This window comes from Carcharodon carcharias, chromosome 22, assembly GCF_017639515.1.
Source record: "Carcharodon carcharias isolate sCarCar2 chromosome 22, sCarCar2.pri, whole genome shotgun sequence".
Classification (NCBI taxonomy): domain Eukaryota; kingdom Metazoa; phylum Chordata; class Chondrichthyes; order Lamniformes; family Lamnidae; genus Carcharodon; species Carcharodon carcharias.
Window position 1 is genome coordinate 67723081 of NC_054488.1, and position 18650 is coordinate 67741730.

An 18650-nucleotide genomic window follows, 5' to 3' on the forward strand; every position below is an offset into this window, starting at 1 on the left:
GACAGAAAAAAAAAATGTACACACATTGTTTCAACTGAACAAAACAGGTGACTGGCGATCTCTGGTTCATTCCCCAGAGCATTGCCTTGACCAATTACAGTCAACCTGCCTGGTTTGAATTTAAATAAATCTTGGCAGTTAACTGTCAGTCATCAGTTAACTGGTACATTCTACACAGCTGCGCCTCTACCAACCAGAGTCCACTTGCCAACCAATCAGCACTCTCTTCTCATGAAGTGTAAATTGTTGTTCCCTTTACATTTGGTATTCTTGCGAATGTCCTGATGAGTGCAAGGTGAAAAGCTTTGACATGTCTCTTTTTCAGCAATACTCATACCAAAAGACAAATAGTTTTACACAATCAAATTCATAAAATAGTGCCAGCCTGCTTTGGCTTTTACTGCTTTGCTGAATTACAGTAGATTGTTCACATTGCAGTAAATTACAATCCTGGTATGGTGACAAAACCTGGCACATCTAAGTGTTACATTTAATTATGTCTACAGGCTGTTCAGACAGCAAATGTTCAAGAGGATCTTACTGTACAAGAACTGAAAGCTATAATGTGTTGATAAGTAAATACAGTGACAGTGCATTGTACAGTGAACTAGTCAATTTTATTGCCTCAAAGCACTGCTACACCACTCTCCATCCTCAGTGAAACTGACTCAATTAAATTGCCAATACCTGAACAGATACAAATGTGAGGTGCATGAGCCAAGAAACTTCTAGCATATTCCTTCCAAATGACAGTTACTGAACAAAATACGTGCTCCTGAAACAATGTGCATTTAGTATCACAAGCAACTGTGAACTGCCAGTGAACTGATGAGTAATTACTGCAAGGTGCCTGGGTCAGAGAAGGATTTTCCCAAAAGTCTTTTCTCAACATACAACATAATATTCATTGCACTTCAGTGTGATACAATGCATGTGAGATACGTTACACATGAGAAAGGTTTAAGACACCACATATTAGCACATTCTTCTTCTCCACCTCAAAGACACAAGATTGTGATAGGCTTCTGGGGTACAAAGCCCTCTCATTCAAACACCAACTCTCATTCTCTCCTGGTTTTAGGTTAATCTTTTCAGAGTTTGGAAGCATCACAACCCACAGTCCAGTAGGGAAACATTTGTCAGTGTGACCCACTATTTATTGAGGTGTTTGACAGCCACGCCATTCACCAGCAGCTTCTTAAAGAGGTGAATCCCGTGAAGATGCAGTCACCAAGGCAGTCTGATGTGCTCTTCCCCTATCTCTGGAGTTAAGGAGTCAACTGTAAAGGAAGAAATACCACAAATATTGCAACGGGCCACTGTGGAAAGTCTAAAGTCCATTAGAAAGGACTCAAGTTCAGAACTACACACAATTGTGCACTAGAAATAACAGGAGTTGAAGTCCTCTTGGAGTAGCCCCTGCTGTTAGGGCTCAATAATTCACAGCAGAACTTGTTACTTCAAATTTAGAAGCTTCCACATTCACGGATCAATAAATACCAAATGTTCACAGACCTGACTGTTCTAAAATAAAAGGCTTCAGTCAACATCTAAGTCAGTGTTCTGGGCTGCTAACAAACTCAAAGTGCATATTACTCACGCACACGGCCAGGATCGGGAGCGAGTAACAAAACAATAGCCGACACCCAGTATAATAAAGCCAGCCCAACAGTGCCAGCAAGTTGGGTCCCAAAGGAACCAGATATCAAGGTAGATTTGCCAAGAGCCCAGTGCCAGTGGCTTGGACGATGTTATGACCGGGGTTCATCCACCCCAGCACAGCCAGGTATCTAAATTATTCAAGCAATCGTAATCCTGGCTGAACTCAGAACCATCAGGACAGCACTTGGGGCAGGACAATCTGCTCAGTCCTATCCTCAAGAATCTTGAAAGGGGTGCATTTAAGATTAACACTTAATTACTTGGGTCAATCCTAGGCTAGCTGTAAGAAAAAAATGGAGAGTTGTTTATCAATTGTTTGAAATAATTCTAGATTTCTAATTGAGAATATAGTTTAAAAGTATACCTAGACCATGGGGAGACATGGACAGCTACCATTCTATGGAACATGCTCAGTAGATACTACATTTACATCACTATGTCAGCAGATTGCTATTAACAAGTTATGTATAACTCAATAAAGGGGAGTTATAACCTGCAAATACTAAAAAGGATATCCCACAGCAGCAGTCAAAACAGCACTTTGCTCTTCCATTATTATTTAATGGGAAGTGGCGTCACTTCCAAGGCCAGTAGTTGTTTCCCATCCCTAATTGTCCTTGACTTGCTGGGCCATTTCAGAGGGAAGTTAAGAGTCAACCACATTGCTGGAGTCACATGTAGGCCAAACCGGGTAAGGACAGCAGGTTTCCTTCCCTAAAGGACATGAGTGAAGCAAATAGGTTTTTATGACAATTAATGCTAGTTTCATGGTCACCTTTACTGGACTAGCTTTCAATTCTAGATTTTTATAGAGTTTTTTGAACCCGTCTTTACCTGGTTCTCTGGATTACTAGTTCAGCGACATTATCACTACGCCACCAGCTAACCTTGCTGCAGATAACAGATTGTTTCAGGTGTCTTTTTTACCCCATTCACACCTTCCAACCTGCCTGGTGGTGCTCCAACCTGTGGCACAAAGCCCCCTCAACACATCCCCAATGCTGCCGAGCCCTCCTGTGCCCCACCCCACAGTGTGGAGCCCCTTTGAACCCTCCCACAGCACAGAGTCCCATCACTTCCTCCTACAAACTAAAATCGTTTGAAACTTGAGTTTGGCATCACTGCTTCCAGAGTTATCGTTACTTCTCTGATCTCCACTTCAACTTTGCCCTGCACTCCAGGCAGGACTAGTGTTTCTTAAAAAACAAGAATTCCAGGTTCTCCCATGCTTAAACTATGCTCAACAGAGTCAGTAAGTGGAAGATGTGGATGAAAAGTAACAGTTATTGGAAATTCAAATTAGTCCAAAGTTTTTGCAGGCTGCAGAACAATTGAGAGAAAGTGTGCAGGAACAGGAAGAGGTCATTCAGCCCCTTGAGAATGCTTAGATATTTAATTAGAACATGGCTAATCTGTATCTTAACCCCACTGACCTGCCTTTGATGCATATTCCTCTATAGTTACCCAACAAAAATCTTAAAGCTTCAATTGACTCTCAACACTGACAGCTTTGAGGCATATAACAAAACAGGAATTTAGCTAGATTGAGAAATTATTTCGAAAATTAAGTCTAGTATGAAAATTCAACGCCTCACTCTAGCAGATTAAAGGTAGATGACCCCTGGAACACGTGTCTAAAAAAGGTGAGTTTACACTGTGCAAGTGAACCACTTAAATTGTGAAAACATCAGTTAATTAGATTTACCTACTGCTGAAATTCCTAAGACTAACAAGTAATTATTCCAAAACAAATCCCTTCAATTAAATTTTGTGCATTGTAGCAAGGCTTTACCTGCGCATCTGGACAAGAGGAGGGGGGGGGATTTCCTGAACGTTTCACCCTCTGAATCCCAAAGAGCAGTTCTGTAAAATACTTGGTGGCCAAGAAGAAAACCTCAGGTAGGAGACCAGTAAGCACCAATACCAAACAGCTGGCAGGTCAACCAGGTTCCCTTTACTTTAGATAATTGTGCACTCTGGTTTGTACAGAACCAATCATGACCGTAGAAAATTCTTAGGTAATTGTTTAGTTATCAACAGGATAAGCAATCCTTCACCACCCTGCATCCCAGATGATGCCATCATGAAGTTTACACCAGAATCATTTTAAAAAACCTTTCAACATAGAGTCAGCAGATTTTCCACCAACATTTCATTCCACATTTCTGTCATGATTTGTCTAAGCAGTCAATCTGTACAGGGAGTGTGTGTTACCAAACCGCATGGAGTTTATTAATATACAGCTTTAAAACAGCCATGAGCAGTGATTTTCAACAGACTGCACAGTCTTTATTTACAGAATGAAATGACAATGCAGTAACTATTTAAAATGTTGATTTGAAATCAGGGCATCCCTTGTCACACAATGATTTTTTTTAGCAGTGACAGTAAATACCCAGCCACTTTAGGCACAGACAGACTGCGCTCTCAACAATTACAGCTGTGCAAGGCACTGCTATAATGCACTTGCATTACCAGTCTGGTTACACACTTTACAGCTTCAGAGAGGAGTCTCGGAATAGGCTAGTCATCCACTGTGATGTTGCGGAACAGGTAGGACATGGATTCACCATTGTGGATGCGGCGGATGGCTTCAGACAGTATCATACTGACATCCACAGTTTTGATCTTGGGGCACTGTAGTTTTTGCACCTCGTGAGGAATGGTGTTTGTTACAACCACCTTCAGGAGAAAGCAGAGTGAAATCATATTTATGCTTGAGAAATTTGAGTAAACTCAAAGCAAGAAATCAAAGCAGAAAATGCTAGGAACAGATGTGGGAGTTGGAGGGGGGCTAAGAGTGGTGTTGGGGCAGGGAGCAGCCTATGCAGGTCAGTGTACAGCAGACAGATGTGGGAGGTGGGGGTGGGGTGGGGATGAGAGTGGTATTGGGGCAGGGAGCAGCCTATGCAGGTCAGTGTACAGCAGACGGATGTGGGAGCTGGAGACGGGGGGTGGGGGGGTGCGGTGTGTGTGTGTGTGTGTGTGTGTGTGTGTGTGAGTGAATGAGTGGTGTTGGGGCAGGGAGCAGCCTATGCAGCTCAGTGTACAGCAGACAGATGTGGGAGGTGGATGTGGGAGGTGGGGGTGAGAGTGGTGTTGGGGCAGGGAGCAGCCTATGCAGGTCAGTGTACAGCAGACAGCTCTGCATTTTGAACTGAGACTTTCAGAAGTGAAAAATGAAAGATGAATAAATATTTAAATACAATTCAAAAAAATGGGCAGTTGTGTAAGGGAAAAAACAAATTAGCCAGCACCAAAAGAATTCTCCAGGAAATTACTGTCTGGTGATGTAAAGGAGCATTTCACTTACACTAGAGGCAAGCATTAAGAGGTTAAAGAAATAAAAAAAACACGTAGCAGGATGCTTAACCTTAAAATTAAACAAAATGTAAAGTAACGATATCTCTTTGACCAAGTCTTCCTCCCTCCTCAAAACTACTTTAGCTCAGTGCTTAGTTTTGTTCAGTTACACTTGAGAGGTGTCTTGAACGTTTCTACATTAAAGACAGACAGAGATCTATTTGCTCAAGCTGCTAACCAACTTCACCTTTACTCTACAGTCACACATACCACCCAATACTAGTTCACATCTACAGTGATGCACCGAGTATAACACCACAGATTATAAAGACAGAACTTTCCAATTACTCACTCAGTACCTAAAATAAAAACACTTTTTCAGTCAGATATAACAGAGATAATAAAGTTAATACCTCATTAATAGCTGACTCCTCGATCAAACAGGGGGCATCAGCAGACAGAAGACCATGTGTAGCCATGACGTATATCTTATATGCACCTCGCTCCTTCAAAATGTCAGCAGCTGCTACAAAACCATCAACATCATCAATAATGTCATCCTGTTGGGAAGGGGTGAGGGTAGAAGGGAAATGAAGAGAAACAACTGGAATTAGCACAACTTCAGAAAACAGCTTATCGTAGCTGCTTCATGCCACTTGCCAGAGATACATTATCGCAGTCTCACTTTACAGAAAAATGTATTATTTAGTCCACAACCAACACCACTCAAATCAGTTTAATTGGCCATTTATTACATTACAGTTTAAGGAATCTTGCCGTGCACAAATTGGCTGTCATGTTTTTCTATCTTCCACGTCTGTAAAACACTTTGGGTTGCAAAAGGTGCAATATAAATGTAACCTTCTTTCCCTGAAATCAATCCTGTCTTGAGGACTAATTGCAGCTGCTCATGTGTATTCTATTAAAATCATATCTCTTTAAACTACACTTTTCTTTTTAAAATACAGAAGAACATTGCAGTATTTGGACATTTGGAGGCTACGAGTTTTTTTTTTTAAAAAGGGTTAAGTTTATCTTGGAACTGTCAACAAACAGACCTCTACCAGGAAATCACCGGAGCTGGATGGTACTTGAGAAAGAGTTGTTTGTTTGTTTGGAACTGCAAAGAACTTTAATTAATGGAAAGCTGGAAGACAGAAAGGTAGTCACATGGCAGAGGCAAACCTTAAGTTTGAAGCTGTGGTTTTGCTCTCCCTCTTGTTGGGGAAAGGCTGACAACAGGAGGAGGTTACCCTGACTGGCTCTCCCTCTTGTTGGGGAAAGGCTGAGAGCAGGAGGTTACCCTGACTGGCTCTCCCTCTGCTTTCGATTTCGACCTGTAGCCAGTTAATCCTCATCTGAGTGCAGTTTGTCTGCATACTTTTGGACTTGATGGCTGAGACAGGAAGAATTGGTCCAGCTCTACTCTCCTCCACACGAAGCAGCATTGGTGAACTTCCTGGCATCTACTGGGCCCAGCGTCACTTCTTCACCCGAGGGAACTTCACATCGACAGCATTAAACATCCATGAGCTTTAATTTTTGTTTCTAAGGGTTTTTTCCCCAACTGCCCAACTCTACAGAGACCGCGTGCATGTGTGTTTGTGTGCATGTGCATGCGTGTGTTTGTGTGCATGTGCATGCACACGCACTGGGGAAGTTTAAAAGGGTTAGTTAGTTACCCTTCCAGATTACAATTGTATGTCAACCAGTTCTTGAAACTTGTTTAAAAGGAGTTTTGTTTTATAATAAATTAATCGTCGAGCTTTTTGAAAGAAGCCTGGGCAGAATCTCATTTCTTCTGGGAATAGGGAAACAATCAGCCATTTCAGTGAGAAAATTAAACATTTAAAGTAATGATATGGCTTGAGGAGTAGTGAACCTCGATAATTCACACACTCCTCCCATCCCGGTCGGAACAATTCAGTGAAATTCCCAGGGGTTAACTCAGTCCCATGTACAGCGGGAGCACCATTCACAACAAATCAATGTCAATTGATTGAAAAGTAAAACACATCAAAAATTATTCAGAATTCTTAGCAATTTGAAAAGAACGGCTGACAGCGATCTAGCAAGACAAACCACAGCTCATCAACAGGAAGAGTGCCAGCCAAAACTGAAGTGCCAATCTGGTGAAGTTACAATACAGGCAAACAGAAGCAGCATGCACTCCCTCTACCACACCATTCACTCCCTCCACCATCAGTGCACAGTAGCAGCAGTGTGTACCAGCTACAGAATGCAATGCAGCAAATCACCAAAGCTCCTTTGACAGCATCTTCCAAACCCATGACCTCCACCACCACCTAGAAGGACAAGGGCAGCAGATAGATGGGAACACCACCACCTGGAAGTTCCCTTCCAAGCTACACGCCATCCTGACTTGGAAATATTCTGCTGAAGAGTCATACAGACTTAAAACGTTAACTGTGTTCCTCTCCGCAGATGCTGCCAGACCTGCTGAGTTTTTCCAGGTATTTTTATTTTTGTTTTGGAAATATATTCATTCCTTCACTGTCGCTGGGCCAAAATCCTGGAACTACCCCACCCTAACAGCACTATGGGTGTACCTACACCCCCACATGGACTGCAGTCGTTCAAGAAGACAGCTCACCACCCCCTTCCTCATCAGAAATGGACAATAAACCTTGCCAGCAACACCCATATCCCATGAAAAAATAAAAGGAAATTTGTCCAGGTGCTGTTGAGAATTTCATATCTCAATGTAGTGAGTTGTTCTGCTGTGTTTCCTTGCTGAGCAGGAACAAGCATCTTAGATCCCTGGCATCAATACTCAGGGAAGAGTAAGGTATTTGGTGAACTGAGCGACTGGACTAGGGCCAGTGGCATGGCCAACTGTATAAGCAGGGCTGCGGACAGAGTTTTAAATTAACAGGAAGGGGAAGGGAGTGGGTGAGGAGCAGGGGTGGGGTTTCAGGTGAAGGGCGATTTAGAAATCCAAAGGGAAAAGTCAAGGCATCGGATGAGTATAGCAACGTGGCTAAAGACAAGTAAGGACAGAAAATTTAACAAAAAATGTACATCAATGAATAAGGTCATTGCAGGGAATAGAAGTGAAAAAAAATTATAAGCTCATTATCTGAATGCACAAAATTATTTAGATCTAATCGTCATTACGGAGACATGGTTACAAGATGATCGAGGTTGGGAAATAAATATTCTAGGATACACAATATTTCAGAAAGACAGAGAGAATGGCAAAGGACAAGGAGTGGTCCAGATAATAAAGGATGACATAAGGACTTTAGAGAGAAAGGATCTGGCCTCAGAAGATCATGAAGTTGATTCAGTATGGATGGAAATTAGGAATAGCAAGACTCAAAAAAACACTGTGGGAGCAGTTTATAGGCCCGTAACAGTGGTTATACCGTTGGACAGAGATGGAAACAAGAAATCATTGGCGTTTGTAACAAAGGCAATGTAATAATTATGCGGGACTTTAATCTTCATATAGAATGGGAGAATCAAATTGCCAAGAGTGGTTTAGAAGATGAGTTTATGGAAGGTTTTTATGACAGTCTCTTGGAGCAATATGTTGTGGAACTGACTAAGGATGAGCTAACTTAAATCTAATATTGTGTAATGAAGCAGGGTTCATTGGTAATGTCATCGTAAAAGATTCACTGGGAAATAATGATCATAATACCATTGAATTCCAGGTTAAATTTGAAAGTGACATACTCCAATCACAAACAAGAACATTAACCTTAAAGACAATGATATAGATATGAGGGAAGAACTGCCCAAGGTTAACTAGATAAAGGACTAAAAGGTATGGCAGCAAATGAACAGTGGGAAACAAGAAACATTCAAAATGCCCAAAAATACATTCCATGGAAAAACAAAACTCAGGAAGAAAGATCCATCCATGGCTCGTTCAGGGAGTTAGGGATAGTATTAGACCAAAAGAAGAGCCTTATAATGTTGGAATAAAAAACAGGAACAAGTCTGAGGGTTGAGAGTGGTTTTAGAAACCAGCAAAGGGCAACCAAAAAGAAGAAATAAAGAAAGAATATGAGAGTAAGCTAGCTACTAATGTAAAAGCAGATTGAAAGAGCTTTTATAAGTATATGAAAAGGAAGAGAGTAGCTGAATTTAATGTTGATCCATTAGAATCAGAGACAGGAGAGGATACATCGTGGGGAATAAAGGAATGGCAGAGGCATTGCACAAATATTTTGTGTCTTTCTTCACAGTAGAAGACACAAGTTTCATTCCAGAAACAGACTGTAAACTAGGAACTTAAAAAAGTGAAGAAATTAGGGAAATTAACATCAACAGAAAAAATGTATGGAGAAACTTAAGGAACTAAAATGTGATAAATCCCAGGGCCTGATGACCTAGGGCTTTAAAGGAGATAACCACAAAGATAGTGGATGCGCTGGCTGTGATTTTCCAGAATTCATTGGATTCGGAAACTGTCCCATCAGATTGGAAGAAGGCAAATGTTACTCCGCTTTTCAAGAAAGGAGGGAGTGAGGCCAGTTAGTCTAACATCAGTTATTGGGAAGATGCCGGAATCTATTATTAAGGAAGTGTTAACAATATGCTTAGAAAATCATAGTATAGGTAGAACAAGCCAACATGGTTTTACTAAAGGGAAATCCAATTTGACAAATTTATTGGAGTTTTTAAAAGGATGTAACTAGTAAGTTAGATAAAGGGGAACCAGTAGATTAGGACACCTGGATTTCCAAAAGACTTTCAAAAAGGTGCCACACAAAAGCTTAATAGGCAATATAAGTGCACATGGAATTGGGGGTAATATATTAGCATGGATGGAGGATTGGTTAACAGATTAGAAGCAGAGAATGGACATAAATGTGGCTATTTCAAGTTGACAGGTAGTGAATAGTGGAGTGCTACAAGTGTCAGTGCTGGGGCCTCAGCTATTTACAATCTATATTAATGACTTAGATGAAGAGACAGAGTAATGTATCTAAGTTTGCTTCATGATACAAAGCAAGGTGGAAAGGTAAGCTGTGGGGAGGACACAGAGAGGCAGCAAAGAGATAAACAGGTTAAATTGAGTGAACAACAAGATGGCAGATGGAGTATAATGTGGGGAAGTGTGAAGTTATTCACTTTGATCGAAAGAATAGAAGAGCTGAATTTTTTTTTTTAAAAAGGTGAGAAATTTCTAAGCGTTGATGTTCAAAGAGACTTGGGTTAGCTCATACAAGGAATGCAAAAAGTTAACATGGGTACAGCATGTAATTATAAGGCAAATGGCCTTTATTGCAAGGGGATTGGATTTTTTTTTATTATTCACTTATGAGATGTGGGCTTCGTTGGCTAGGCCAGCATTTATTGTCCATCCCTAATTACCCTTGAGAAGGTGGTAGTGACTGTCTTCTTGAACCACTGCAGTCCATGTGGTGCTCTTAGGGAGGGAGTTCCAGGATTTTGACCCAAAGGAATAAAGGAGTCTTTGCTTAAGATGTACAGGGTTTTGGTGAGACCACATCTGGAGTATTGTGTGCAGTTTTGGTCTCCACATTTAAGATATACTTACATTGGAACAGTACAGTGAAGGTTGACTGGATCGGTCCCTGGGATGAGGGGGTTGTCCTATAATGAGAGGCTGAGCAAATTGGGTCTATTTTCTCTGGAGTTTAGAAGAATGAGGTGATCTCATTGATAGGGTGGATGCTGGGAGATTGTCCCTGCCGGTCGGCAAATCTAAAACCCAGGGGCCCAGTCTCAGGATAAGGGGCTGATTATTTAGGGCTGAGGGGGGGAGAAATTACTTAACTCAAAGGGTTGTGAATCTTTGGAATTCTCTACCCCAGAGGGTTGTGGATGCTCCAGCATTAAATATATTTAAGGCTGGGATAGACAGAATGTTGGTCTCTCAGGGAATGAAGGGATATGGGGAGGGGACAGGGAAGTGGAGTTGAAGCCCAAGATCAGCATTGATCATCTTGAATGGCAGAGCAGGTTTGACAGGCCATATGATCGCCTCCTGCTCGTGTTCTTGTGTAAATACAGCCTAATAGGGAAATCGCATTACCCTGTTTCACACACTAATCAGAGAATAACACTACCCACCAATCAATCACAGCCTGCATTAAAATACCGGTGATAAACAAGAAACTTGTACAATTTCATTCTTACCACAATGATGGCTATTCTTCCACCAACATCTCCAACTACAGTGATGGGTGGCTTCTCTTTTGGCATCATCACTGCACAATGGAAAGAGACAGGTTATTTATATCAGGCATGTTCAGACCAAAAATGTTCCCTTCTAACCCCCTCTCTGGGAGTGGAACAAAAGGCACATTCCATACAGGCAACATTTTACAGACACCGTTTTATTATTTCTCTTAGAAGACTATGCACAATGTGGTTTATAGAAGAGGCTGTGAAATACAGTGGAACTGGAGAGGGAAGGGGTTTGGGATATAGTTTGTCCAGTAGTAAAGGGGCTGGGTGCTTCAATTGTACCTTAACCCTAACCATATTCAGGGTCCAGTTTTCAATTCTCTTAAGAATCTTGAATATTTTAATAACTCTCAAGATCCGCTTTCTCTACTGGAAACAATTCCAAGCTCTTCAGCCTCTCCCTGCAGTTCAGATGTCATTAGCTAGGTCTACGCACTGCCTCTAATGCCTCCACATCTTTGTTACACTGCAGCTAGGAGAACTGTAGGGCTGGGCATATCAAGACTTTGCACAGACTCATCACTTTGAGATTTGTGTCTTTTCTTTCTGGGGCTGCATATCGCATCTGCTCAGTTTTTTCGCTGCATACAGCATTGTTGTAGTAAAATTTTCAATTTCATAAAGGAAGAAAATACACAGAGGCAGAGCTGTAAACTGAGTAGAGACACAGAAGGGGCATCTCATGAGTGGCCAGGCCCAAAATTCAGAACTTTGTTCCTGCTGATAAGCAAAGCAGGGTCAACATGCCCGGATGGAAAGGAAATCTACACACTATCGGAAAAGGTGTAAGGTCTGACAGCAGCAATGCGGGATCCAGATTGTGTCATAATGAGCTCCCTGTTGCAGAATGTGCATTTTATTCAGCTCCTGTATCATGAGAGACCAAATCACAGCATGCATTAAAAAATGGCAGATTGAAGGTTCCTTTAATTCAACACCACCCAATGCACAAAGAATGAGAATCAAGAGAAGCTGGAAGGCTTTTTCAAACACTAATAACTGAAGGTTTTGGTTGTTCCTGGTTACTCTCCAGCCACCTCATTCATTGTTTATCTGGTATAAATGCAAAAAAAACCAGTTCCAATTTCCCAAAAGCTCTCACCACCTAACAAAAGCCAAACACACAACACCCAACAATCACTCAGAGACTGCTCCAGTGTTTGCTGTGTGCAGTGTATGCAATGGTCAAGCTTCATTACTACAAACCCAAGCACAATTGGTGGATCAAAAATCATCAACGTTTCACCAGAACATGCCAGGTTTGTATGAATGAGTTTTGAAACTGTGCGGCACTGGAAAGGTTTGATGGACATGGGGTCCCTGTGCTACTCCCCATCCTTTTCCAAAGCTGAAACCCTGTGTCCTGCACTTCTCAAGACACTTGCATAAATTTTCCTTCTCCTCAGGCACCGCTGGTGAAATATCACAGATCGCAGCTGTGGAAGCAGAATGGTCCAGTCCTGCACAGTATTTGAAACATGCAATACATGGCTAATCACAGCACCAGGCAAGCAGAAACAAATGTGTGTAAAAGACCACAGGTCAGAGCAAACTCTCAGCCATTAGTGCAGAGGTTTTCAAATGATCCTATTTCAGGGACACCTCTAAACATTAGCACACACCTGGGCACCTCCATCCTAACTGTTAGCAACTCTCAGCTCCCCAAAGGAAACAGACCTGTTATTGCATCACCAGAAACATCAACCCATTGAGTCAAAAAGCAAATACAAAATCTGAGATCCTCTTTGTGCCCCTGGTATTAGAAAATCAAAGTATTACAGAGTCCCCACTCTGCAGTCTCAAACACGCTACTATGGAGCTAATAGACTTACTGTCAGGTATAACAAACTGTTCTAGTTAAGGGGTCAGTATTGCCAGGGATTTCAACCTTTATACCTATGCAAAGGTTACAAATTCCAAGAAGCTTTGAAAATTTACCACCAAAAACCCTTGGCTGCAATAGACCCCATCCCCAGGGAAACAACACCTCTTGAGTAGGTAAGGTTGTTCAAAGGCAAAAGAACATTTAAGCAGCTAAAGATGGGATAAGCAGCTGAAGATGGGATTGGAGGTCTTGTGGCGCAGTGGGTAGCGCCCCTACCTCTGGGCCAGAAACTCCAGGTTCAAGTCCCACTTCAGGAATTGATGGCCACGTTCATAATGTGGCCAAACAGGTTGAATATCAGCCTGTAAATCCTCCCAACATGCCTGATGGCAGGCAGTAAGAGTGGGAGAGTTTCCTGGTCAGTCATTCCGCAGAAAGCAACAGCAAACTACTGAAGTACTTTGCCAAGCAACAATCATGGACCAATCCAACAGAAATCCATGGCCTCCAATGTCCTCTTAGGGCATTGTGCCTGGAGGAGGAGGAAAGATGGGATTGAAAAGCTTGCTGGAGTCACTGCAGCAACAATGAGTGAGAATTAAGCCACTTTACAAAATACAAAGGTCTCAAATAATATCAGAAAATACTGCAAATGCACTTGGGGCTCATCAGCATCCAAAAAAGTCAGCCCACATCCAGATTGAAAACTTGAAGGGTTTTAAGGACAAGAGGCTCCTCTACTAGTTCCCCACCTACTTACAAAGCACAAATCTCAGGCCCAGTTGCTTTTATGAGTTTTATTTGTTTGCCTTGGGCAGTACTGTTACCAGTCTGACACTAATGACCCTTCACTGATGTGCTCAGAAATACTGTGCATTTCCAACATTCGCAAATTTTGATTTTTTTTGTATTTGCATTTTTAAAGTCTCTACAAATATGCCAATACTGCTGTAAGGATACACTTGTTTTTTTTGAAAAGAGAATTCCCTATTTGATTATCAGGACACTTGACACTATGGTCCTTCCATACATTTAGGAAAAGTGTGTGAAATTCTGCTTCACTCGTTATTCAGTCTGACTCTCAAGGCCTCTCCATGGTTATTTGCCAATTCATACATGCAGATAATAAGCTGCAAATCACAATCAGCCCTGCATATCCCAGAACCAGGCCTCTCCACAAAGTTAAACGGAAGAATTATACTCTCGTACTTGGAAGCTCAATGCCAGGAAACGGAACTTGCAGCCTATGTACAGCTAAAAGCACAAACGCACAAAGGCAGAACATAAATTAATAAAACAAAACAAAGTTACAGTACAACATAATCTGAAGGACTAAAAGCAGTGGTGTCAAACAGACAGCGGCTTTCTGTACACCAGCTGATGAGAGTGCTGTGAAATTCCACTCACATCAAACACACGTTGTAATTTCAAGCAACCAAACCGAGATTAAAACTCAGCAGGTTTGCATGCGTCAGCTGAAGGAGATGCAATTTTCACCTCAATTTCCTGGAATGTAAACCATGGCTATGGTGAAAGTGAAGTCAGCTGCAGTCGCTGTCAGCTGCCAATCTCCTCATACCATAAACAAACCAGCTTCAGCAGAACTTACATTATCAAATAGAGTCACAAAGTGCATGGGCATCTCCAATGGCTTAACTGATTAAGAGTCCAGGAAGACTCTAGCTTTCATTCCTTGGATGTGGTGATATGACAAAGCATAGCAACTAAAGCAAGACAACTCAATTCAGAAAACATGAACCCCAGCCTGGGAGGGTGAAAGGAGATGTGGGGCTGCAAACACATGCAAGGCAGAGGGCAGGGGGAGAGAGGGAGCAGGAGCCAGGGGGCAGGCAGCAGGGGTGGGAGGGGGGGCGGGGGAGAAGTGGGAAAGGGTAGCAGGGCAGGGGGCAACTGAGCAAGGTGGGGGGTGGGTGCGAACTTAGAACGGGCGGACACACGGGGGGGGGGGAGGGGAAGTGAACAGGAGCGCGCACACAGAGTCTGTGGGTTTGAGTGAGTGAACAAGTGTGTGTGAAAGAGAGAAAGAATGTGTAACTGTGTAAAAAAGTGTGATTTTGTGCTTGCTTTCATGCACAATAGACGGTACAGAACAACAGCACGAGAGTTTGTGCTTCAGGAAAGGGAAGGGTTGAAAACTGTCTGGACAAAAAGGGTTGGGGTTAAAAAGGAGAGAAACTGTGTAAGGACCATATTTGGGAACAGCTGATGGGCCATAAAGATAAACTGGCTGGAACCAGTTTTTGTAGCAGCAGTAAAACAAATCCAAGCAATAGGCGTTAGCCAGTGCTGTACCTCCTGGTCATAAAGCAGCAGCTGCTATTTGTAAGTTTAGTTTTCAAAAGAAAAACAAACATTCTAACTGTGCCAAGTTTCCACGTATTAATTACCAAAGTTAATGAACAAAATTTAAATGACTGCAACTCAAATACAAGGTGCAGGAGTTACCAATGCTGTCCACAGCTCGGACACAGTTACCAGCAAGGATGTCAGGTTCAGTCTTTATACTTAGTATGTCTGAAGCTATATGAGTATCTGAAAGAACCACAATCCTGAGAAATTGCAGCCCAGTATATTTCTTACATGGTAACTCCAGGCCAGAATGTATTGTTGTGTTCTTCACAGCTGGCGGCGAGTGACGACCATCCACCATATCGTACTCTGCATACTGGGCCTCTCCGTGTATTACTGCCAGTCCCAACCGTAATCGCTCTGCGTAAGACTGCGCTCTGAAAGAGAGGAGGGGCAAACAGACGGCAGCATATCAACGTATTCTTTTCTTTCACAACATGTATCTGGTTTGAAGCTCACGCCTGCTGATTCTGAAACTGAAAAGCATTCTGAACTGGCACAGAGAAGCTGTGCTGAGAAATGAGTAAGCAATTATGTTAAAATTAATGTGGCATACTTTGTGTAATAAACTCCTGACTACTCACCAACAGATCACAAAGCCATTGGCTGAGAGTGGTGCGTGAAACATCAGCAGCATCCAAGGTGCAGCCGTGCTAATGCCTCTAACCCCTGAGCACCGGCCTGTGAAATGCAACGTGAATCCTACATAATTAGCAATGCCAGGATTTAACAGAAGCCCTTAGTTATTTCCTTTCAAACTTAGTATTTTTACTTATTCCAACTGTGCTCCTCGGTTATTTTTAAATCAGGCTGTCAAGGTGGTCAAGTCAGTTATTTTCAGAAGGATTACTGCCTTGACTTTCACTACAACCAGTCAGATTTGATACAAACTCATTTGCTTGGCATTTGCTGGAAGTGGCCATTTGTGAATCCGAGCTGACAAAACCGGCTGGTGAAAACGGGACTCTGTGGAGTCAGAGGACGGGTAGCAGAATGGATGCCAATTAGTAACAAAAGAGAAGAAAAGTAAGGCTTAAAGATAGTTACTCAGACAGGCAAATAGTGGGAGCTGGGGCGTTCCACAGGGTTTCAATGCTGGGGCAACTGCACTTCACCATTTACAGAAAAAAACTGAGCGCATGGATGGGAGATCCAATTTCAAATCCAAACCTAGGAAGGGCTGCGACAAAATACAGGAAAACAAATCAACTTGCAGATTGGGTGTATACTTGTCAAATTAACTTTGTTATTGTTACAAATACGAAGTTTAAGATTAGTGTGTTTTGGGGCTGTCTCTAAGGTAAAATGGAGGAATGGGGTGGGGGGGGGTGGGGGAAAGCATGTGTCCTGCTCTGAATTCAGCCCAACAATAAGTCTGGATGGCTTTGTTGCTGTGGGGACAAGAGGGGTCCAAGCCAAGAGATTTGCTAAGAAGGTGCAAGATGTTAACACATTGCTGTGGGCAATGGCAGAGCAGCTGTGCTGACAGAGTAAATTGTTAGTCTCCAGGTCTGATAGGGAGGTGCTAGGAATGTTAGGTTTCCTAAATGGTTATACAGTTCCCAGTAGGCCTCAGAGATTTCTGCACATGCACCAGCCCTGGAATGGCCTCACATGCACAGGTCGTTCTTTATTATGACCTTCAGGTTCTCCACATGTCGACTGCAGAATGGCTGCACATGCGCAGTTGGTTGGGTTTCTCAGTGTTAGGCTGGTAGACGGCCCTGCACACATGCACAAATTGTTATTTTTTTTTATTTAAAGCTAGCCTTGCACCTGCACAGAAGGGAAATACACCCCAAAAGTGAAGCAGTGCAAAGGTGGGGGGGGTGGGGGTCAGGTGATCCGGAAGAGAACACTATTCTGCAGAAGGTGCCAGAAGAAGCTGGACATGAGTGGGAGCTGCAGGAAGCAGGTCCCAAAGAAAAGAAGAAAGTTCTAAAACCAGGGAGTGGGACAGGAAAAGGTCCCATGACGACAATTTAGTAAAGGGCGAGGGCAGGAATCTGGAACAGTCCCTGTTCAGTGAAGTTAAAGTAAGCAGGAGAGGAAAAGGCTCCACACTACAGAGAGAAAGCTGCGCAAGCAGAGTTAAGGCAACGTGGGCTTGCGAGAAGCCAGAAGATTACAGGAGACAGCCAAAGTTGGTGACTCCTTACTGCCAGCCTGTGAAGCAGTGATGTCTGTGGCATGGCTGAGATTCTGAGAGAGGGCGTGGAAAACAAAGCTCGAATGCATATGGAGATCTGGGCAGAGGAACATTAGGAGAGATCAAAACCTTGGAGGTGGATCCTGGTTGCAGACGTCCAAGTGAAAGCGTCAATGGGAGAAAACTCCAAAGTCAGAGTGGAGATTGCAAACCCTTGTGTGAAAGGTGGAGTTCAGTGAGGCCGGCTGGCTCACAGTGTGACAAGCATCTGGGGGGAGGCGGAGTTGATGAGAGATCCACAGAAGTTGCTTTGGTGACATCAGTCACTTGGCTTCACAATGTGGTGTGTCCGACCACAGTTTGCCTACTAGTACATGGCCTGTGTACTTACTGTGAACACTTGAGTAGAAGATAGATTTTATAACTTGTGTTATCCTTATGAATCTATGTATATCTGTAAAGGTTTGGTTGTGGGTGACGGAGTAGTGTAATATAGTTCTTTCTTCTTGCTTAATAAATGTTTCATTCTTCTGTTAAAAGCACACCAGTAGACTCCTGTGAATGTGTTCTCTAACCATTCTCCATGTTTCTAAACAGAAAATAGAAGTTAAGATCTATCAAGCCAGGTTCCATTCTGGGATCTGACTTGTCCAGTAGTAACATCAACTGGGATCGTAACACCAGCTGTATAAATACTGTGGCTATAAGAGCAGGTCAGAAACTGGGAATTCTGTGGCGAGTAACTTACCTCCTGACTCCCCAAAGCCTGTCCATCCTCTACAAGGCATGTCAGGAATGATGGAATACTCTTTATTTGCCTGGATGAATGCAGCTCCATAAACACTCAAGAAGCAGCTCAACACCATCCAGGACAAAGTAGCCTGCTAGATTGACACTCCATCTACCACCTTAAACATTCACTCCCTTCACCACCAATGCACAACTGGGACAGTGTGTTCCATTTACAAGATGCACTGCAGCAACTCGTTAAGGGTCCTCTGGACAGCACCTTCCAAACCCGTGACCTCCACCACCTAGAAGGACAAGGGCAGCTGATGAATGGGAACACCACCACCTGCAAGTTCCCCTCCAAGTCACTCACCATCCTGACTTGGAAATATATCGCCGTTCCTTCACTGTCGCTGGGTCAAA

General features: G+C 42.8%; 1 protein-coding gene and 1 long non-coding RNA gene across 3 annotated transcripts in view; both read right to left on the reverse strand.

The window, feature by feature from the left end:
* Nucleotides 1-601: 601 nt before the first annotated feature.
* On the reverse strand, nt 602-2368 carry LOC121293822. Its single transcript, XR_005946603.1, has 2 exons — nt 2156-2368; nt 602-1280 (listed from the first exon to the last, which is right to left on the reverse strand). It is a non-coding gene; the product is annotated as an uncharacterized LOC121293822 (long non-coding RNA).
* Nucleotides 2369-3868: 1500 nt separating this feature from the next.
* The window catches only part of LOC121293818 (phosphoribosyl pyrophosphate synthase-associated protein 1), a 50605-nt gene continuing 35823 nt past the window's right edge, over nt 3869-18650 (reverse strand). Inside the window, exons 8-12 of one of the 2 annotated variants that reach the window (XM_041217165.1) lie at nt 15581-15726; nt 14189-14233; nt 11104-11174; nt 5379-5525; nt 3869-4344 (exon numbers count right to left, since the gene is read on the reverse strand). In XM_041217165.1, coding sequence (XP_041073099.1) covers nt 4186-4344; nt 5379-5525; nt 11104-11174; nt 14189-14233; nt 15581-15726 — 568 coding nt within the window. In that variant the 3' untranslated portion in view covers nt 3869-4185. The remainder of the gene's footprint in view (nt 4345-5378; nt 5526-11103; nt 11175-14188; nt 14234-15580; nt 15727-18650) is intronic. The other variant, XM_041217166.1, reaches the window with a different exon arrangement.